Source organism: Gobio gobio, assembly GCF_949357685.1.
Source record: "Gobio gobio genome assembly, chromosome: 4".
NCBI lineage: Eukaryota > Metazoa > Chordata > Actinopteri > Cypriniformes > Gobionidae > Gobio > Gobio gobio.
In genome coordinates this window covers 49,570,274-49,594,500 of record NC_137100.1, presented here as the reverse complement: position 1 = coordinate 49,594,500, position 24,227 = coordinate 49,570,274, and the positions used below count along the sequence as shown (strand labels likewise).

Below are 24,227 nucleotides of genomic sequence, written 5' to 3'. Positions count from 1 at the left end.
ATGTAACCATTTATTAAACAAAATAAATGGAATGGAAGATTAAAAATGTCCACCCTCCTAGGGACAGACACAAATGCCTAAAAAGTACTAAATTATTGATACCCTAGTTAATTTTCATTGTCTGTGAATTATTATTATTATGTTTTTTTGTTGTTGCCGATTTTATGAAATAAAGTATAGTAAAAAACTGCCTAACAGGGTGGACAAATGATATAAAGAATGGATGATTTCATATTGCTCACGAACAACCAGTTATAATTTTACTTAATTTTGAACTGGATTTAGATGGGAAACAATATGTACGAACTTTAAATGCACTACTTCAACTTTAAACATAAATTACTTCCACAATTACTATGTACACTCTCAGTATCTACTCTGTTATCTCTTTGGATATAACAGGGTGGACACTAGCAGGATGGACATTCTGATCTAAAATCAGCCAATGCATGTGTCGGAGAAAAAACAAGCTAACATAGAATGTTTATCAAATAAAAAATTGCATGGTCTTTAAAACTGTCATTTTAAAACTATGATTTTTCTACAAACTTTTTTTCCCTTGTTCCCTTGGACGTACTAAAGTTGACCACATCAAATTTGGTAAAAATAGACATAATCAAGGATCTCACTCACTTTTCCATGTTGTTTTCCCTTCAAAGAACTGATGACTGCTTTATGATATGTCATTTAATTTTTCCAACTTTTATTTAAAGGGAAAGTACTCGTGGACAATAAATTGAGGGACAAGCTAAAAAACAAGATTACTTGTTATATATATATATATATACATTAGCGAGAATCATTACTGATATACCCAACAATGGAAAAAAAAGGGGGGGGGGGGTAATGTATAGTAAGTGTTGTATTTATCATAGAAATGCACATGTCTGGGCACACTGGAAAAATGGTGATATGTGTTTCAAAATGCTGTAAAATGTTTCAGATTATAATTTTTCAATGAACTTCAATATGCTTAGAGTTCAAAGGTTTAAAAAGGTTTAAAATGGATATCGATCAACATTTTACAAAAGGCACCGAATCCCAAGAATGACCCAAACACACAACAATGACAGTAAAGCAGCAGTTAAGAAAGCATCCGTCCATAGAGATTATGTTATGATAGTTTGATTATAAAGTATATTTGTGACTATAAACTATATAGATCTGGCATATGTGAGACAACATTGAATTAATCCCTTTTCTTTGCATGACACATTGACATACAGAATGGCTCTTTCGGCATTATCCTTAACATTGTAGCATTCATTTCTTGTGTCACTGAACGAAAGAGAGACTCTCGGGAGCACACGTAAACGTCACATCCTTTTGATTTTCCCGGCCAAAAATGTCCAGAGTCCTTCACATAAAAACCAGTCACCAGGCTTTCAGAAACAACCTAGGACGTTGGGGAAGTCTCGTTTTTTTAAAGTTTCGTTACAAGCTGTTCAAACATTGTCTGGCTATCACCAGTGACCAGACCAAGCTCAATTTAAGATTGAACATTGGTCTGGGGATTCTGCTCTGTATTTTCTACTGCACAAGAGGCGTGATCAATGAGCATAATTCAAATGACTCTGTACGCAATTGGATAGTCCTTCAACCAATCAGATCAACGGGCAACGACCCATCGCTTCTCTATCCGTCATCGCGTTAAACCCGCCAATAGCGCGCCAGGTGGATAAGCCAGTCTGTGATTGTTTCCCGCAAAAGTGTAACAGATGCAGTAGAAATTAATGTACAGGTTTCCAGACTGAGCAGCAAGGTGAAATCAAATCGCCGGAAGATCAGGCTGGGTTTACCCAGTCTAGTTCAAACATACATTGGCAATAAAATAACCATTAATACATGAACATTCTTACATATAGCCCCTTTAATGTGAAAGAAAATAATTACCAGACAGATCTTATATTTCTCATGATATTAATCATACTAAAACTGGACTAGACTAACATACTGTACAAGTAGTTTCACTAGAGGGCAGGACCGTGATTGGTCACACACACATCTAAAGACCTTTGACTAACAGAGGACCAAGAGTGTGTTTCAAAATGACGATAGTGTTGCCCTTAGCAACCATGAGCGCTGCATCAGTCAGTTAGCAATGAGGAAAAGCATAGCAACAAGCAGTAGAAGGCCACCCGGCAACAAGAGGCTGGAGAAACATACATAAAAACACTGTCCATTGATTTATCACTATCATTTATCAATGGGCATCGTTTTATTGCATGTAAACATTTAAGTGCAAATATGTCCTTGTACCCTTCAGTCATTTTTATCAGGTCATTTCTAGTGCTGTTTTCATGCAATAATTTACAAGTGTATATTGTTTATTTAATCATCCAGAGAGGACTGAAAATCCTGTTCTGGTGTAATTTGATCAGTGGTTATGTCAATAATCATTTTGTCCTTCAAATCGCCAATGTGAATTCATTCACGAGTGATCGTCCACTCCGCTCTACTGTGTCGTGACTGTGAGGAGAGGACACATGTGCAAGCTGTTAACTGCATCTGTCTGATACTTGTATCCAGAGCAACCACAGAACTCTGGCTGCCATGGCAACAAGCTGTACGGAACTCATTCAGTGCTCTGAGATGCTCTCATATACACACACACACACACAGACACACGCAATCGTATGCACTACACATTAAATGGATGCACTTGAGCAAACACATTGAACTATCCTGACACACACACACACACACACACACCTGCAGGGCAAGTGGTTTCCAGCGGGCGTTCTTCAGCAGTGCAGGGGTGGAGCCCAGAGTGTTCTGTGGCCTCTTCTTCAGCGTGAGGATGACTCCACTTGGATCCTCACGGAGACAGTTGACCAAATTCTTTAACTGCCAGCCAACCTGTAACATAAAGATGATTTAAAGATAAATATTAAAGAAGTTTAAAATAAATAAATAAATAACGTTAGACTGGTAGTGTAAAGGTTATATTCCTACCCAAAATATATATTTATTTATTTATTTATTTTCAAATTCTCATATATATATAGTTTGGAAACATTACTATTTTTAATGTTTTTGAAAGAAATCTTTTATGCTCATCAAGTCTGCATTTAATTGATCAAAAATACAGAAAAACTGAAATATTGTGAAATATTATTACAATTTAAAATAAGGGTTTTCTGATTTAATATACTTTAAAATATAATTTATTTCTGTAATGCAGAGTTGAATTTTCAGCATCATTACTCCAGTCTTCAGTGTCACATGCAGTGTTGGGCACGTTACTTTAAAAAAGTAATTAGTTATAGTTACTAGTTACTTCTTACAAATAGTAACTGAGTTAGTAACTGAGTTACATCATTATAAAAGTAACTAATTACCAGGGAAAGTAATTACTGCGTTACTTTTTTTTTTTTCAAATGTTCAAATATGTCAAATAACTTGGATGCCCCCAATATTAGATATATTAAATGAATGAATTGGACACTAAATAGAATAAATTATTATTATAAAACATTGTACATTAATGTACACTATTGTAATGTTGCTGTGGGAAAATGTGAGAGACACCTATCAAATTCAATGCATTATTGTAAATATTATCAGTAGGCCTACTATAGTGTAAATATTGTGTAAATATTATCAGTACTATACTTTCCTTTGGTAGTGGAGCTCACGTTATCACCTGGGTTTTTAGCCACTAATTTTGTGGCATATGATGATGTGAGGCGCTTCAGAATCACTTGCCACCGGCGTGGAGAGACTCTTTCTTCCTGGGCATAAGTTGCATGTTACATAAATATTCTTACCTTTCACCTCAACGAGGGAAAAGTAGCGCTTATACTTCCAGTTTGCGAAAGCTACCTTTGAAGTCGTTGGACCATCGCTGAATGTGTATATGCGTGTGCGTCTTTAGTGTGTGTGTGTGTGTGTGTGTGTGTGTGTGTGTGTGTGTGTGTGTGTGTGTGTGTGTGTGTGTGTGTGTGTGTGAACCATATACCGTGAAAAAAATAGGTGTGAACTCAACCTATCAACTTCAACCTTGTCTCCCACCCACAAATCATCATCAGTTATGTGCACCACCGCACCCACCCCCAACACGCATGGCTGGTGTGCGCGCGCACACACACACACACACACGTTGCAGGTCCGACTGACAGAGAGCCTGTTCGGATGAAAAGCGCTTCAGTGAGCTCAATTATAGTAACGCGACTAACGCCGCTTTTTTTCCCTCAGTAACGCTAACGGCGTTGTAACGGGAGGAACAGTAATTCGTTTGATTACTCGTTACTGAAAAAAATAATTCCGTTAGTAACGCCGTTTATCTGTAACGCCGTTATTCCCATCACTGGTCACATGATCCTTCAGAAATCATTCTCATACGCTGATTTGATACTCAGTTATTATCAATATTAGAAAAATATTTACTGATGAATAAAAAGTTAAAAAAAGAACAGCATTTATTAAAAATGGAAATCTTTTCCAACAATATAAATCTTTACTATTACCTACTATCAATTTAACACATCCTTGCTGAAAAAATATATGAATTTCTTTCAAAAAAGAAAGAAAAAAATGACTGACCCCAACCTTTTGAATGGTAGTGTATATATTGTTACAAAAGATTTCTATTTTAAATAAATGCTGTTCTTTTTTTAAGCAGCATAACTATTTACAACATTGATAATAAATCAGCATATTAAGGATTTATAAAGCATCATGTGACACTAAAATTCCACTTTGCATCACAGAAATAAATTATATTTTAAAATATATTAAAATGGAAAGCCATTATTTTAAATTGTAATAATATTTCACAATATTACAGTTTTTAATTCTGCATTTTTAATCAAATAAATGCAGGCTTGGTGAGAATAAGAGACTTCTTTCAAAAACATTAAAAAATGTTTCCAAACGTTTGACCGGAAGAGAATTGGTGGCAGGGAACATACTTGCTTTTTAATTTTGAAATGTGCATTCATTTTGAGGGAAAAAATGTCAGCAAAAAAGATACATGGTCCTAAGGTAAGAAATATTTTCTTTACAAAAAAAGAATTGGTGACATTTTACCATAAGGTCTCATTTATTAAAATGAGTTAATGTATTAACAAATGAAACCTTTTTGTAAAGTTTTCTCAAATTTTGCAGACATGTTCTTGTCAGGTTTTATGAGATCCACGTGAAAACCCTTGAGCATCAACAGCCAATCAATATCTGCACAAACATTAATGCACGTTTATGCACTAAGATGCAAGCACAGATGTCAACCTGACTGACCCAGGCAAAGATACACACCACTGTTTGGTGATTGACCTGAATGACCTCATCACCGGCATGGATCTTCTTACACTGATCTGCGGGAGACTGCAGGAGAGAGATAAAGATATTAATAACCCCTGCTCATTATAGAGATCAATTTGACGCCAATAATTTACCCAGGCATTTAGGTGTTGTATTATAGTATCATACATGCCTGAATGTTGACCTTCCCTATGAAGAACGTTTGAAGGTCTTTTCATCAAAATCTCACTCATCTGGACAGCATCTCCCAAAAGTATTGTAAGCCTAAGTAGATTGTAGAGAGCATTGGTCTCTGCAATCTACTTAGGCTTGCAATGCTTTTGCGAAACACAGCTCTGCTCATTTCTTCTGCCCACACACTTCACAGCTAAAACATTTATTTTAAAGAATATTTTTAGAATCTGTTCAAACATAGTAAGCAGTCCTTTTATTGATGCTTCTGTACATAGTGACTTACAGTAAGTACACTTTGTGCAGCGACAGTCCGCCTGGAGCAGCCTCAGATTAAATGCCTTTCTCAAGGATACAACAGTTGACATTTTCAACGCTTTCGAGTTTTAAACTTACAATTTTTCCAAATCTTCAACCACAAAATCATGTCAGTCAAGAATATTATTCAGAAGATTTCGCATTTGATTTGTTGTTCTATAATAGACTTTAAAATCATTTAAAACTGTAAAATCCATTTAGCTGAACAGTAGGCTAAATGTGCGTTAAGAGTTCGAAATCAATGAATTCTGTTCTTCCAGCTGCTAAAAAAAAGCCATGTTTGAGTCCAACCTAATTGAACATCTACATAAATGATTTAACAACAGCACTGGAACAATCCACCATTCCAAGCCTCACTCTAGCCAGCTCTGAAATCAAGTGCCTGCTCAATGCGGATGACCTGGTTCTGCTGTCCCCACAGAAGAGCTGCAGCACAGCATGTGCTTTATAGAGCAATACTGCCTGGAACGGGCACTGACAATATGAAGAAAACCAGGGCCGGTTTTCCAATGGAGAAGAAGTCCTATCACACGGCATCATCAATGGTGATCTTATATTTGACATAAACACTTACACGCTCTCAAAAAAGGTACAAAATCTGTCACTGAGGCGTTACCCTTTCAAAAGGTACACCTTTGTACCTTAAAGGGATAGTTCACCCAAAAATGAAAATTCTGTCTTCATTTACTCACCCTCAAGTTGTTCCAAACCTGTATTAGTTTCTTTTTTTCTGCTGAACACAAAAGATACAATTTAGAAGAATGTTTGTAACAAAGCAGATAGAGCAACCATTGACTACCATAGAATGTTTTCCCCTACTATGGTAGTCAATGGTTGGCTGCTCTATCTGCTTGGTTACAAACATTCTTCTAAATATCTTCTTTTGTGTTCAGCAGAACAAAGAAACTCATACAGGTTTGGAACAACTTGATGGTGAGTAAATGATGACAGAATTTTCATTTTTGGGTGAACTATCCCTTTAAGACTGCATATTAGTACCTCAAAGGTACATATTGGTACCAAAAGTGTACATATTAGTACCTGTAAATGGTACATATTAGAACCTTTTTTAAGGGTAGCAGTAACATCCCAGAGACAGCTTTGAACCTTTTTATATGAGAGTGTATAAATTTTAATCTAGCAGTAGAACTGATGGTGCTTTACATTATAGAACTATGACTAGGGACTAAACAGTCTGGATAAAATTATTTTAGTTATTTATAACATCACTTCTCTTGCTGATGTGCAATACATCAACTATAAATATCAAACACTGGCATAAATTAAGCTAAGTTGGAAACAAGCAGAGGTGGTTCAAAGAGTGCTATTGTAAATTTCAGATGTTTTGCCAACTTCTGCTAGACTTTACCACTGAATTAGACTGCCTTATCTTCAACACATAAAGGTATAGAACATTCCATGACTGGTTAAAAAAGTGAAAAAGTCTATACTTAGTCTATGTCTGTCATCTAGTCAGGTGTGATTTCTCACGACACCTATTTCAGTACTATTTTTTTTATTTAAATAGAATACAAGAGTGTCACAGAAACTGCATCTAAAGTGGCATTTAGATGTATTTACACAGACTGTTTAATGCGGCTCAGAAGTTGCATACATGCATGTGCACAGCAATTACAAATACTCGGGCCCTAAATAATACTATGAAATTGATGTTTTTGCATACCGAAATATGAAATCCATCTATCCATTCTCAAAATCACTTGTCCTATGTACCCAGCAAGCAATAAGACGTAATTTCACCATCTCGTTAACTATAGACCCGATATAGTCTGGCTATGATTAATCCACTTCTAGCCAAAATAACCTTAAATTTGGTTACATGTCGTTTTTGACAAAATCTTGCTTTGTTTTAGCCTAGATATCAGGGCTGTGTGTGGAGTGGTGGACAGCTATTAGACGTCTTTTAAACGAAAATTGCTTGCTGGGTAGGGTAATGGATGCTTTGACAATTCATCTCGGGCGCAAAGGAGGGGAACATCTATATGGATGGCCAGTCCATCACAGGGCTAAGAAAATAAAGTAAAATATTTTTAAATATGAAACTAAAACCATTAGAAAGTGGAAGAAAGTCCCTGTCTTAATCAGTGAGTCTTTGAATCATTCAATCAAATACTTTTCTCTAAAATGGCAAAATACATTTCAGTTAGAAATGAAGCAAGTGACTATCTTTATAGTTATTTTGAGTTATTGTGTTACTTAATGAGTGAGTCATTGAATCGTTCACAAAAGACTCAAAACTGTGTTGTTCAGAGATGGCTTTGTTTTTGTTGGGATTCTAGCTGCATTCTAATAGGCTACACAGTGAATATATGTACTCTCAAAGCATGTTTAATTAAAAAAGATTTTAACATAAATACTATTTCATCATTGACAGTACATATCACAAACCCCTAAATGGCATGGCTCTAAATTTAAATGACCATCCGGATGGGGTTCTTAAATAACTGTGGGAAGAAATAAGGAGAGCAGCTGTTTATAATCTTGGGATTTGAATTGGTAGAATTTATATAAAAAGCTCCTCTTCGTCATTTGTTAGAACCCACACTATAAGACCAGTAAGGAATAAATACAGCTCTGAACTCACATTCTCTGTAGTTCCAGTGATCACATGAAGACCATCGTATGTGGACTTAATGTACATGCCCTAAAAAGAGGAAAGAGACTGTTGTGAGATTTATACAGATTTTTCAAAATGTTCTGAAGTGTGTAATTTCTGTCACTGAATGGAATTGCAAAAACAATGGTTGTTTTCAAACAGGTTTCTCTGTCTGCCATTGGTCACACAAACAAATAGTCCTGCTATTTTCCATAACCCTAACTCATGCCATTGGTTCAGTCAATGCTGCAATGTTGCTAGCCATTTGTATGTTGCTAATCAACCTACAAGTGGCTTTCTTATAGTTGTCTCTGCATATTAAGCAGTGATGAGAGAAAGTTTCTACAAATCCAACCAATTACACCCTTCTTTTTTAAACGTTCTTATATTTCTGTTGATTAGAAAGGGATATTGCTGTTGTTTACTCACCAGGCCCTCGCTAGGCATAACGTTAGTCAGATGGACAACCTCGAGGTGAGCAGACTGTGACACCAACGAATCGGACGACAATGAAATAATGTGCTCACAGATACCTGATAGAGTCTTACACTGCAAAGAGAGATAAAGACAGAAAGACAATGAGAGAGAAACAGACAGTGTTGTCAGTCTATGTTTGCGATTCCGTAGTAAATCTCTCAGTCTAATTATAGCTGTTAAACTGGGAGGGAGCAGAAAATACTGGCAACACTGCATCAGTCCAAACCATTCACATGAAAGGCATTCAGCATCATGAAATATACCCATAATGTATAATGAATCTGCTTTAATAAGTCATGTGCTCTATGTATATTTATTCATGCTATATTCCTTCTTTCATCTTTTTCTGTCCTTTTGTATCACTCCCTCCCTCCCTCTCTCTCTTTCTCTCTCTCTCTTTCTGTTCTACAGGCAATGATCCTAAAGGGAGAAAAATCTGCATTATTCAAGATATCCAACCTTAGGCTAAACACACACATGCACGCACGCACACACACACACAGATAACACTTTTGCTTCAGAGCAAGCCAGATACATGTGACTTTGCAATCACGTTTTACTGAAATATATAAATATAAGTGCTGTGCGGGAGTGAGAAAAGTGTGTGTGTGCTTGTTCAATATTCTTATGAAAGATTTTTTGAAAGACTTTTTGCCCTCACAACTATAGTGAAATGTATTATAACCAGCCTGTGAGGATGGAGGATGTTTCTCTCTTTTATAAAGCTGTTACAAAGTGGTCAAATCATTTAAAGTCTAAATGAATCTCTTAAAGGACAGTTCTTTACCTAGAAAAGTTACATCAAAAGCAAATAATACACATTTAACGGAATAATTCACATAAATGGTTTAACAATAATATAAATGTCACACTTCTGCTTACTGTGCAGTCAAAATAATTGTCTGTGGTAATCGAAAGTATGCCACAGATGCTCTTACTACAGTTAGTGAGGTATTTGTGTACACGTTTGTGTGTGTAAAAGAGAAAATTGTGTGGTTTGAGAAACACTCACCACATGCAGAATCTTATTCTCAGTTTCATACACTGTGCAATCCTAAGAGAAGAAAAAAATACATTTAAAATACTAATAAAGGACTGTGAAGTTTGTGTGTGTTGAATACACATACCAAAACACAAACACACACACACACACACACACACACACACACACACCTGCTGTACTATAGTGGTTAGCTCTAGACAGAGCTGAACAATGTTGTTCTTCAGCACTGAGTACTCAGAAACACTGACAAATGGAGACCTGCAAACAAAGCAAACACAAACATGAAGAGATGAGGGCATTTTTTCACAGAGGTTGGGAACAAGACCTGGGCTGGACTTGGGTCTCTCATGAGCACCACACTTCAATATGTCAGAGCACTTGTGCCAATCTTCTGCTGTCCAAAGAGTGTCCACTACATAAATGAGAATTAAATTTGTTTGCTTTTCATCTGATATTTTGGATAGCTTATCAAGGCTATTTGACTAACTTTTAATTCAGTCCTATCAGGTTTGATTTCAATTCCATTCATTTCTATGATATCAGGTCTTTCAGGTCTGTTCTATTCAGCCCAGGTGAGTTCATTCCCTGTTCAGGGACGTTTCAGTACCTGTCCAGCCATGCCAGTAGATTTTTAGCTGCTCCGATGAGGTCAACGACTGAAGTCAGAAAATCATTTGGAAGGCGCCGTGAGACTCGTCCGTCATAATGGCCCCCGCGGCGGCGCCCCGTGATGAAGTTCTGCAGATTCTTAGCGGATGCATTGAGTTTGTGTGACAAAGTCCGCAAATTCTCTGTCTCTAGACCATAGTTCTGCAACAGGAAAAATATCTTTATTGAAGTAGTTATACTACTGTTCAAAATTTTTTTTTTTTTTTAAGAAATTCATATTTCTATTCAGCAAGGATGCATTAAATAGTTTAAAAGTGACAGTAAAGACTTTTGCATTGTTACAAAAGATGTATATTTCAAATAAATGCTGTTCTTTATTCATCAAAGAATCCAGTAAAAAAAAAATCTATTATGGTTTCCACAAAAATATGAAGTAGTAACACAACTGTTTTCAACTTTGATAATAAGAAATGTTTCTTGAGCACCAAATCAGCATAGTAGAATGATTTCTGAAGGATCATGTGCAAACCCTGTTGAAAAAAACCGCATATTCTGGTTAGGTATGTTCTGAAGCATGGCAGCTGGTTTATGCTGGTCCTTAGCTGGTCATGAGCTGGTTTAAGCTAGTCCTGAGCTGGAGCTAGTTTCTTAGGACCAGCTTAGAACCAGCACTTGACCAGCTTAAACCATCTCATGACCAGCTAAGGACCAGCTCAAACCAGCTGCCATGCTTCAAAACATAGCTAACCAGCATATGCAGTTTTTTTCAACAGGGAAGTTCCTTTCAAGGAACGTCTGTTCCCTCGGCAGCCATATTTGCAATGCCTCCAGGCAGCTATTTTGGGCATTCAAGATCAAGTCCTATCTATCTGAATGGGGGAATCCTTAAATCTCAAAAACTGCTTGCTGAACTCACAATGAAATAACATATTTCAAATTAAAAACAAAATCTGATATGAAATGTTCCATAAATGTTGTTTCTTATGCTCAAATAGCGTGTTGCAGCTTCTCCCATTTACAAGCAATAGGAGTGAACCGTCTTTGTACGTCTATAGTTTTTGATCATGCTACACTGAAGACTGGAGTAATGGCATAATTGGAGTAATTATCGGATAGTCATCACAGGAATAAGTTACATTTCAAAATATATTAAATTAGAAAACAGTTATTTGAAATTGTAATATTTTCAACTAAATATTTCTCAATGTTACTGTTTATACTGTATTTTGATCAAATAAATGTGGCCTTGGTGAGCAAAAAAGACTTCTTTCAGAAACATTAACCCTATAACTGGCGACGTATCCTGGGGGATACAAACATTAAAATAAAAAATAAAAGTCATGTTTTTTTTTTTTTAAATCATGAAATTTTATTATTTGTGACCTAAGAAGATGGAAAATAGCAATAAATAAATGTTATGATTTCTCTTTATGGTCTTGCCATTTAGACCACAAACTTGTGAACGTCTGACAAAGCATAATTTATTATTTTTATAGATAGCAGTTATTTTTATAACATAGTTCAATAGGTTTTTTTTTTTCTAAGAAGGTCTGAGGTCTGAAGCATAGCAGTCAACCTTATGAATTATTGTATCATTCCGAGACTTAAAAGCCAAGTGTCAACAGCAGAAAAATCAAGAAGCATTCTCACAGCAAGTACAGAGGGTCATCACTACACACTAACAGAGTTACTCAGAAATAAAACACTGCCTACACTGTGGAATGAAATAAAGCACACAATCAAGTCTCCATTCATATCTGGAAAAGGCATTACTCAGAATAAATGCCATTTTCTCAGAACTGCAGCTTTGAGAGTGTGGAACTGCAAAACCCTTCATTTCTGTGAATCGATCGGCTGAACCGTTCAATCACCGGACCGTTCTGATTCACAATCGGCTGTTTAAAGTAACAAACAGTAGATTTTCTCACATTTCCTTTGGGTTTGTTTATAGTATTAATCAGCTGGACCCAGCATCTATCATTTATAAAAATTAGGGGTTTTCTGACTTCTTCTCCGTTTTTTCTTTATATGGTGTTTATTGGTACCTGCAGCAGTGACGTATCATTTTCTACAGTTGTGACTGTTGTTCTTTTTCAAGCTCCTCGCTGCATAAATTACAGCCATGATGCACATTAATATGCAGACACCCCTTCAATGTTCAGACCATTATTATAAATAGATCCTTATATAAATAGGTTCACGGTTAAGATCTTTGAAATGTTGTTCATCATTTCAAGGCACCTAAAAGCTTTTCGAGGCATCTTTAGAATTTAAATAAGTTTCCAGGTAGCTATGTATGTCAGAATAAATAGCAAAGACCTAAAGAAAAGAAGAAGAAAAAAGAAAAAAACAGAAGGTCAGCAGAACCCATATGAGGATTTAGGAGTGACAGTTGACTCTTGTTTAAAAAAGATTCAATGCAAAATTTATAAGGAGAGAGAGACTTTGGGATGGTGCTTTAGAGGGCAGGTCTTGTGAGGTATGCACCAAATTTTATTTTATTTTAAATCCAAATGGAAACAGCAAAGTTTAAAACCCTTATTATGTATAATATACAGTTTATATATATTATATTATATATATATTTAATTTATAAAATATTGATTTGCTATAATATTTATTATTTTATAATTGTATATTAACATATTTAATTAATATATTTTTTATTTGTGTTTTATTATTCACAATGTTTATTCATTTTATAATTATTTTATACTTACGTATTTATATTTAATTTTAAAATGTTTACTTTGAAAACATTTCTAGAGGCTTCCATTTAATGTCAAGCAGTGTTGTTATTGTTAACTAAATATTGTTAAATTAAATAAAAAAACAGAATGAAATTAAAATAAAATATAAATATTGGATGAACAACTCAGGAAATTTTGCTAACTGAAATCAAATTTAAAAGTTCAAGCAGAAGTGCTAAAATTACTAAAACAAAAAATAAATAAATAAAAACTAATAAAAATGACAAAAGCAAAATTACTAAAACTTAAATTAGTAAAGTTAAAGGCACAGTATGTAAGTTTTTCTTGCAACAACAAAGGCGTAGCTTGGCACCGTGAATGAGCATGAAATCATGGGCGTTCTCGTCTTCACCTCCACAGCCGATGGAAAACAATCCGACGGGACTCAGGCAGAAATCATGTTCATGGATTAGCTAATGTAATAAAGTTTTATTAACGCTGTGGTATGAAGCAGGGCAGAACCGAGAGCCTGGGACATTTTACATTGCTGTTTTTATTATGCTTATAAGCCGCAGTCCACCGCTGCTGCTCCTTTCGTTTTGTTATTTTACGATTAAACATTACTTGAACTTTGTTACAGTTACATTTGATTAGTCTTGTAGGTCTTGGTCCTGAGACCGGTCTTAAAGGTCCCATGGCATGGATTTTTTATTTTATTGTATAATGTATTCTGAGGTGTACTTATATTGTTAGTATAATTTTTACATCATAAAATGTCATAATTTAGAAATAAAAGGCATTTTTTCTATACTGATGTTTGCCCTCTGGCTGAATGGCCTGTTTCAAGGGGCGTGTCTGCTGTGAGACTTCAGTAAAAACGCCCACTGTTGTGATTGGCTGACATCTTTGCATTTGAAATGAGCGGAGGGGGCGTGGTTTACGAGGCACAAGCCTGCGGCCTGCCAGAGAGACGGATGTCACTTCTCATCAGTTCTCTCAGCACGTCTCAGTTCAGTGAACTGTTGTAGTTACTAGCATATACTTCAGGTTATTAGTTTATTTCTAGTCGGAGGGACTGTCACTCATGTCAGAAAGTTAGTAACTTTAGTAAATGATGGATCAGCGCTGACACGAGACGCGAACCATTTAGAACGATTCAGTCCAATTTGGTGAACTGGTTCGACCGGTTCACTAAAAAGAACCGGTTCAGAAGAACGATTCGTTCGCGAACCGGACATCAATGGACCAGAGACGGAGCGATTGCTAACAAAGTTATATATTGTAACTACTGAGTTGTGAGAGAGCTGTCAGCGCGAGTTTATTTTGTTTGTATCTGAGAGTTCTGAATAAACACGAGTCCCAGTCACGCAGAGCCCATCTTCCTCCTTATTCTACCAACTTTGTAACACATGTAATGTACCATTACAGTTGTCGAGATGAATGAGTTACGAGTAAGTGTTGATTATAGCATTATTTTTAGATGTTTTCCTATCATATGAAAAGCGTCAGTGAAAACTGAAAGGCGTCAGCATTGAGTACACAGCGCAAACAAATACACAACAGCAGTAATCAAATGTAATCCAGTTTATTGTGGGGATAGCTGGCTAGCCTAGCCCGGATACGCTCACGCGTACCCCCCGTCTGCTTAATCTTGCGCCGTGTATGGCGCCTCCGCTGTGGGAGAGATGCAGTACTGGGGGTTGGTGATGTTGAAGACCGACCGGTCAGTGCAGCCCGAGCTTCGGCGTGCGTGAGGTTTATCTCTAAAGATGTGGCTCTGCCGATGTTGAGCAGAAACTCACGACTGTATGCACATTTTAGAACAGATAGACGCGACGAGGACGTACAAAAACACTGACTCACAAGATAGAAAACACGAAAACACTGTTCTGTCGGGAGAGAGAGAAGCTGTAGCGTGTAAACGAATAATAACGTTCTGTGTGAACTTGAATAATTAGCTACACATCAGAAATCACTGATCACAGATCAGAAGGAACTGAAAAAAGACTTCTGTTTTCATTTGTACATCCAATCACTGAGAAACTGCCAGCATTCACTAGTTCACAAGCCATGATCTCTCGAGGACAAACAAATATGGGCCTCGCATGGGTGTGCCAAATTCTCTGGGCGGAGGAAAGGGAGTTAACCGTTCTTGTTATGATGTCATAACAGGAAAATTCCAGATCAGCTCATCTGAGTTGTCATTTTCTCAAAGGCAGAAAAAGACAGCCAGAACTTGGTTTACACTGATCAAAATTTCTAGCCACTTGGGGACAATATTCAGGCTAGGGGAACTCATATTAATGTTGAAAAACCTCATCAAATGAAAATTTCATGCCATGGGACCTTTAAGACCATTTTTTGAAGGTCTTGGTCTTTTCTCGGTCTCTGTCTCGATCACATTTGTACTCGGTCTTGTCTCGGCCTCAGACTTTGAGGACTCAGGATTTTGTTTCAAGACAAAAGCAACTTTTGGGATATTACTAAATTGCCGGTACATTGTCTGATTTAATTATTAACATCATTGATGTGATTGGATATAAAACTTACTGCTTCAGATGCAATCAATAACTTATTTCTACTTTATTTATTGTGCCGGTTCAGAAATGAGGGATTGTGTCAAAAATTACACCAAAATGAATACAAATGCTCACAAAGTTCAAAATATTGTTGCAAAAAAGTATTGTATGAGATCTGGATTTTTATATTATAACGTGATATAATTAAGCAATATCACAAGAGAGCTGTTTTCACAAATTTGAGCATGACTGCAAACATTATATTGCTTTCATACAAACATTAAAAAAATATTTTTTAAACATTATTCTTAACATTATTTATGCTGTTGTAATTTACCAATTCAGATGCATCTTCTGTACCACCACCAGTGCAAAGATGAATTTTGTTGTTAAAGATTTCATTTGATTGGTATAACAGCTTTATATATAGTGTCTTGTTCTAATTATGTTTCTTGATTAAAAATAAGTCATTTCTCAGGCATTAATGTGGATCTTTATGAATTTAAGGGATGCTGGTCTGGTCTGGTCTTGGTCTCGGATTAGGTGGTCTTGACTCCAACACTACGTTTGATCGCGTAAAGCTGCAGTCCTTAAGTTTTGCCTCTTTGTCGCCATCTCTGTTTGAAACCTGCAATTGCAGTTATTTGCAGAATTATCATCTTTACGTGGGTTGTGCATTGGCACGGCTCCTCAGTGCGGATGAATCTACAGTGCATCCAGAAAATATTTACAAGTATTTTGTTACAGCCTTATTCCAAAATGGATTAAATTCATTATTTTCCTCAAAATTCTACAACCAATACCCCTTAATGACAACGTAAAAATAAGTTTGTTTGAAATCTTTGCCAATTTAATAAAAAATAAAAAATGAAAAAATCACATGTACATAAGTATTCACAGCCTTTGCCATGGAACTCAGAATTGAGCTCAGGTGCATCCTGGTTACACTGATCATCCTTGAGTTTCTACAACTTGATTGGAGTCCACCTGTGGTAAATTCAGTTGATTGGACATGATTTGGAAAGGCACACACCTGTCTATATAAGGTCCCACAGTTAACAGTTCGTGTCAGAGCACAAACCAAACCATGAAGTCCAAGGAATTGTCTGTAGACCTCCGAGGCAGGATTGTATCGAGGCACAGATCAGGGGAAGGGTACAGAAAATTGAAGGTCCCAATGAGCACAGTGGCCTCCATCATCTGTAAATGGAAGAAGTTTGGAACCACCAGGACTCTTCCAAGAGCTGGCTGCCCAGCCAAATGATTAGCAATCAGGGGAGAAGGGCCTTAGTCAGGGAGGTGACCAAGAACCCGATGGTCACTCTAACAGAGCCCCAGTGTTTCTCTGTGGAGAGAGGAGAACCTTCCAGAAGAACAGTCATCTCTGCAGCACTCCACCAATCAGGCCTCTATGGTAGAGTGGCCAGACGGAAGCCACTCCTCAGTAAAAGGCCGCCTGGAGTTTGCCAAAAGGCACCTGAAGGACTCTCAGACCATGAGAAACAAAATTCTCTGGTCTGATGACAAAGATTGAATTATTTGGCTTGAACGGCAAGCATCATATCTGGAGGAAACCAGGCACCGCTCATCACCTGGCCAATACCATCCCTAAAGTGAAGCATGGTGGTGGCAGCATCATGCTGTGGGGATGTTTTCTGTGGCAGGAACTGCCAACCTGATGGAGCTTGAGAGGTCCTGCAAAGAAGAATGGGACAAACTGCCCAAAAATTGGTGTGGCAAGCTTGTAGCTAGCATCATACTCAAAAAGACTTGAGGCTGTAATTGGTGCTAAAGGTTCTTCAACAAAGTATTGAGCAAATGCTGTGAATATTCAATTCAATTCACATTTATATGTATAGCGCTTTTCACAATACATATCGGCTCAGCTTTACAAAAATGCATGCGTCTGCATTACGATTTAGAGTGTACTAATGTACATAATACTTATGTACATGTGAATTTTGTTAATAAATTTGCAAAGATTTCAAACAAACTTTTTTCCCGTTGTCATTATGGGGTATTGTTCGTAGAATTTTGAGGAAAATAATTAATTTAATCAATTTTGGAATAAGGCTGTAACATAACAAAATGTGGAAAAAGTGAAGCAAAGTGAATGCTTTCCAGATGCACTGTAATGTTTTGAGGAGTATGTATGGCTGTCAGTCCCTGCACCGGTGTGGATACTGTACTTCGGAATCACAGATTCTACATCTTGGTAGTATGACCAAAATAAGAATTTTCCCCAGAAAATGTCATCTGAACAAGAACAGTTGTGCTCAAAATTATTCATACCCTTGGTAAATATGACCAAAGAAAACTGTGAAAATGATTTACTCCTCCTCATCTGTGTTGTTAATCCTTTTGGTCTTGTATTTTTTTAATTTACAAAAATCTAATCTTTCATTGGAGAATAACATTTTTAAATGGTTGGAAAATCTCATTATGAAATGAAATAAATGTTTTTCTCTAATACACATTGCTCACAATTAATCATACCCTTTTATTCAATACTTTTTGCAACCTCCTTTTCCCACGATAAAACCTCTGAGTCTTCTCCTATAATGCCTGATGAGTTTGGAGAACACCTGACAAGAGATCAGTGACCATTCCTTCATCAGGATCTCTCCAAATCCTTCAGATTCCCAGATCCATGTTGGTGCTTCTTCTCTTCAGTTCGCCCCACTCATTTTATAGTGTTCAGGTCAGGGAACTGGGATGGCCATGACAGAAACTTAATTTTGTTCTCAGTGACCAATCTTTGTGTTGATTTTGATGTTTTTTTGTAGTTTTTTTTTTTGTATCATTGTCCTGTTGGAAGATCCAACCATGGCACAATATAAGATTTTGATACATTTTTAAAACAAAAGATCAAAAGGATTAACAACGCAGATTTATTTCCACAGCCTTCTTTGGTCATATTTACCAAGGGTAAGAATAATTTTGAGCACAACTGTACGTAACATTTCTGCCACTTTTGTTCGGACCAACTAGGAAAAAAAAATTGTACAATACACGCTACCAACGTGATTAAATCTAACGTTCGATTAGCTCATATCACATCAAACCATGCACATTTTTATTATTGTAATACTTTGTTCTCAAGTTAACAACATCAGCATTGCATGACTATGTGTATTTAGTGTGTACCTGTAGATTTCAATTTCTGTAGTCTAATCTCTAATTGTCATACGGGTGAATCTCCAGTTGTCACTGACGATGTTGTTTGGACCTCTCTGGATTACAATTCGGCATCAAAATGTTAAATTAAAATTTTCCAGCTGCTGTGAGAAAAGGCTATAAATGATCCGCCACCTACAGCATCAACACATGCGATTTAGCGTACTAGCCAGACTCCTTCTTCATGCTCAAATTCCTCGCGGAAAGCTACCAGTACCACTCAAATTATAACACATTATTACAAGCTTACCCTGGTGAATTGGGCGAGGAGATAGTTTTGAACACTTACTGGTTATGTACTTGCTCAAAAATTTATTTGATATTATTTGAACCAAAAAAAGTTTGGACAGCAGCTTTAAATTCACATTATTTTATTTTATTCTAATGAAACAGCCACAGGAGCTGTATTACTACTCATACAGGTCACTTTATTTGAGGAAATAAAAGGAGTACTTAAATTGAGTGTGTTGAAAGATATGTTCATGTTTCTCTGTGCGTTCACTCAGAGGCTGCTATGAGACATTTGTTGCACACTGATTGATATTAAGCTAGATTGATATTTAAATATCATATTTATAAAAACTGGATGACTTGTGTTGACATGGAGTTCATTTTAAAATATATTGGATTGTGGAGAAAATGCTGTATTACTGGTGCTACAAATAAAGCTCTTTCTGATTATGCTATGTTAGCCACTTTACAAAATAGTGTTGTCTCTGAGGCATGGTACAAACATGTTACACGTGGTAAATAATAAAAATTCAAACAATAAGACTAACCATGGTGAGCTATATAACAATGATTAACTTTCTGTATATAAGTATATTCAAACAGTTGCTCACCTGTCTAATGATACACATAATATTAATGCGTCTTTGGTGTTCCCATGGTTTCTATGGAAGTAAAACCAGAAATCGAGGGTAAAGTGGATATGACTTCACTGCCAGGCGACACAATGACACGGGCCGTTACACTGCTTAAAATAGCGGATTTCTCTGGAAATCCATTGTCTGAATTGTCTGAAACATTCGGGATAATGTAAGTTCACGAGTCAACAAAATCTAATTAAAAATATTAATAAATACTATAATAGCATCAAAATACTAATAAAATAATTGCAACAAGAACTACAATGTTGCTGCACACTGGACAAATATAGGTGACCCTTCGCTGTCATCTGCGATAAGATCTCAGGTTGTTTCAGACCCCGTTTGCATTAGTATTAATGCTGTCCACGTGCAATCATTTCACCCGAAACAGCACTTTAGCCTGCTAATAAACCTAAATTCTGCTTCTAAGATGAATTGTTTTGCATGAACAGCTGTGAGGAAGTTAGCTAGTTGACTGAGATTTAACTCCTCCTCTCTTTCTATGATGCATGAATTCCTCCAGCAGAACCAAAAACGCATCTTCCCTTCCTTGCACACAAACTCGCTCCTCTTTTTGCATACTGGTTGGGAGATTCCCGCTGGGTGCTAATCATTCAGTGTTAAGCGGAGTTTGATTAAAATGTCTGTTGTGTCATTAATACAAAACAAACACATCATTATCACAGCCAGTCTCTTTTTCACTCACACACACACACACCAGTGCACAGAGTAAGTCCACAGCCTCCAGAATGAGCTCCTGGTGTCCGATGCGGGTCACGCCAAGCTCTTCCAGCTCCTGATGGGTGATGTGAAGCAGCTGCTCTCCGTTTATCTGCTCTCTCTCAAATGTCCTCATATACTGCAGCAAACAGTCATCCAACCCTGAGAGAGAGAGAGAGAGAGAGAGAGAGAGAGAGAGAAGTGCAACACAACCATGTGATCATAATTCATTTATGTCATGTAATAAACTTAAAATGTGACCCAGTGTAATGGAGCTTCTCTCCATACAGAGAGCTGTCATTAGGATGATTAATACACAACACTCACGCACACCAAAAGCAATGCATAAACACATCGTAAACCTGCAAATGATGTCAAGTGGCTAATTCCTGTAACAGTTTGTGCTTTATCCCCCACCCCCCACCCCCCAAAAAACGGAGATAAACCACTTAGTGATTACAGACACGTCTCTCAGAAAGAGACACACACCTGCATTTCTCAAGACAGCGACACACTCGCTTTCTCAGAGAATGAGGTTGGCCGAGAGGTTCTTCAGATGGGAACATTCTGAACTAGCAGATACACACAAGCTCATGGTCTCAAACACACACAAGATAACCTGTGTGTTATTTTATCGACATGTGCATATGTATGTGTGTGTGTGTGTAGGATGTCCTTCAGCTAAACAGACTTTCTCTCGTGCTCATTCTCTTCATTCTCTCGTTCTGCTCCAGCTATACGGGCTGCTTGGCAACCGTTGCTTAGAGACGGGGAGGTAAGCCTGCACAGGCAATGATAAAGGCCTCCATTTCCTACAGTCCTATACACACACACACACACACACACATACATACACTGCAAACATATACACACATTAAAGGAGAAATGTGTATTTCCTGCAGCACTCACATGACCAAATGGAAGTGCAATAATAATGAATCTTTGCTAACGGTGAAAGTGTGACATCAGTAGCGAACAGCCAATCACATGCCTTGAAACATGCAAAACTGTGATTCACTTCTCACGAGAGTCAGAGTAATTCAATTGTCTCTTCTGCTGAGGATTAAGAGATTGAACAACATGAAGTATATGAATGCATTTAACAGCAAGAGGTAAATATCTTGCTATATCGTTTAAATGTAAGCACATATGTCATTTTAAAGGGGACCTATTATGCCCCTTTTTACAGGCTTTCTTCAGGTCTTTATCACTTTATTCAAATAAAGCTAAACAAATGTTTACTTTCACAAGCCGTCACGTAATTGCCAGCTGGCAGCGGGAATTTCTTAAGTGAGAACGAGAAGTTACAGGCCTCTGTATGTTGTCCGCCCGCAGCGTCTTCTAGGATTTATAATGGTTCGATTCTCTCAAGTCTGCATTCGATGCATCCTCGATATCAAGAACACGTCTGGGTACTTTCATTGCATCCTTTGTACTTCAGTTCTTGAGGACTGAAATTGAACTTCGACGGTTGATGATGACGTAGTATGAGAACGCAAGATTGCTTAAGAACGCATATTAAGAAACGCCCTGTGTACAGCTCACTTTGGGAAGGAGATTCCATGCCAGTTGTGGGCGGGGCATGTGATGTTCCAATTCCTAAGCGGTTCATTTTGAGACACTGTTTTAGATTTATGGGGAAAATAACAAACATGGATTTTTACCACAATAGGATGGTTGTGTACACACACTGCGGACTAATACACTAATTACACACTAATTATGTTCAAAAACACTATAATTGTGAATTTTGCATAATAGGTCTCCTTTAAAGCACTATCTACTGATTCTAAAGCGTGTTTTATTAAAGTGTGTATTGCATACGTATATATTTACATACATTTAAACTAAATGCTTAATAATAATTGTTAAACAAAATGTCATGTCTAATGGATTAAGGGAATATTATTAATTAAACAAATAATAATGAATAATGAATTGCTGTGCACAACAAGGTTTCTTGTCATCTGTCGTCGTCTTGTCATAGCAGCGCACACTACTTATCACAATGCTGATGAGGTGCAAAAACTACAAGACATTTGGTCAATAGGCAGTCCCGACCAATACTGATACAAAAACCATCTGCACTGTGATTGGCTGGATTAGTTCCACATTGTCTTTGCATTGCACACACTACAAGATCACGTGGCAATAATATCAAACAGGTTTTAAAAATAACACAGCGTCTGTGACTGCTCGAGACAGGCTCAGATTTGCTCATATTTAACCAGCATCTGCACAGCACAAGCACCAATTTGGGCACAATTTGGGAGTTTTGTTGCAGACCTTGGAAAACTGTCTGCGAAAGCAAATTCCAGCCAAAAGTCATGTAGTGTGAGCTTGCCTTATGCCACACTACATTAGTATTATGGAAATGAATACTGCTAAAAGCCAAACCACTTTCATGATGCCCAAAACCCAGGGTTGGCACAAACTAAACTGAAATATACCTTGCTATCCTAGGTTTTATAAAAAAAAAATATATATATATAGATATAGATATTAAAAATATTTCTATTGTATATATTTTTTACACATTATTAAATATTTAATGACTAAATTAACATGACTAAATGAGATTTCACCAAGTAATTTTTAAATGTCATATTAGATAGAAATAGCTCATCAATGTATAAACTATCCATTTACACCTTTTGCAGTCTCTGCATATTAAGCTGGGACAGGAGAGAGTACTTCATCATAGAAAATAGGGTTATTATTATCATGCATAATTGCATGCAATTCCCTATGAGAATGGCCTCCTTTAAGAAACACACATAATCTCTTCAAGTCCACTCTTCTGGTTTACATCCCACATCTCACATCTGCGCTAACACATCTACGCTGATCCAAGAACAGCTGACAAAGGGAAAACTGTATCTGGTCCCTCCCACTGAGAGTGGTGACTCATCGTGAGGAAACCCCTTAGAAAATCATCAAACACTCACTCAAACACAAATGCTTGCAAACATCCTACTGTTCTAAGCCCAGTTGCTGCTGTTTCAGGTTCTGATACACCCCACTTTGGACATTTTTTTCAAATCTGTTCACCACCTGTATTTATACTTTTTGTAAGTCCTTTGATCATCCCAATGATCCCAAATGACCGAACATGCCATAAATGTTGTCTCTTTTCTCTCAAGTCTATTCTTTCATGAGATCACAATGTGTACTTCAAGTACAACCCCACTCTATTAGTAATCAAACACTACATTTTACAGTGACAGTAAAGACATTTGGCCTAACAAAGGATTTCTATGTCAAATAAATGTTGTTCTTTTGGACTTTTCAGCACTATTCAGCAAAGAATCCTGAAAAAGTTTATCACAGTTTCCACAAACATACTAAGCAGCACAACCGTTTTCAACTGTGATAATAATAAGAAATTATTCTTGAGCAACAAATCAGCATTAGAAGGATTTCTGAAGGATCATATAACACTAAAGACTGGAGTAATGATGCTGAAAATCCAGCTTAACAAGCAATGGAACTTATGGACCTGTCCCAAATAGCACATCGACCCATATCGACCACAAAGGGGGCGCTCCCGAGCCTACTTCTGAAACCTAAAATGACAAATGCTAGGAGATGCTATGGTCTTGTAGACTTAACGGACACGCGGCAGCCATTGTAAGTCCACAAGACCATAAGTGCATATTAAGTGTGCCATTTGGGATAGGGCCTTATGAGTGAGTCACTGAATCATTCACTCAAGTGCTTCGTGAAACATTTACACAAGCAATTCAGTCACCAACAAAGAAATTAGAAACACCAGGTTTATTGTAAAACATTGTG

The 24,227-nt window shown here is 37.0% G+C and overlaps 1 protein-coding gene across 1 annotated transcript in view; it reads right to left on the bottom strand.

Moving 5' to 3' along the window:
* The window catches only part of LOC307124509 (connector enhancer of kinase suppressor of ras 2), a gene marked incomplete at its 5' end in the record, with an annotated part of 61,123 nt that overhangs the window by 22,096 nt on the left and 14,800 nt on the right, over nucleotides 1-24,227 (bottom strand). The window contains 8 exons of the mRNA XM_079813743.1: nucleotides 2,713-2,859; nucleotides 5,257-5,325; nucleotides 8,357-8,416; nucleotides 8,798-8,917; nucleotides 9,858-9,899; nucleotides 10,019-10,106; nucleotides 10,456-10,658; nucleotides 20,431-20,594. Coding sequence (XP_079669869.1) covers nucleotides 2,713-2,859; nucleotides 5,257-5,325; nucleotides 8,357-8,416; nucleotides 8,798-8,917; nucleotides 9,858-9,899; nucleotides 10,019-10,106; nucleotides 10,456-10,658; nucleotides 20,431-20,594 — 893 coding nt within the window. The remainder of the gene's footprint in view (nucleotides 1-2,712; nucleotides 2,860-5,256; nucleotides 5,326-8,356; nucleotides 8,417-8,797; nucleotides 8,918-9,857; nucleotides 9,900-10,018; nucleotides 10,107-10,455; nucleotides 10,659-20,430; nucleotides 20,595-24,227) is intronic.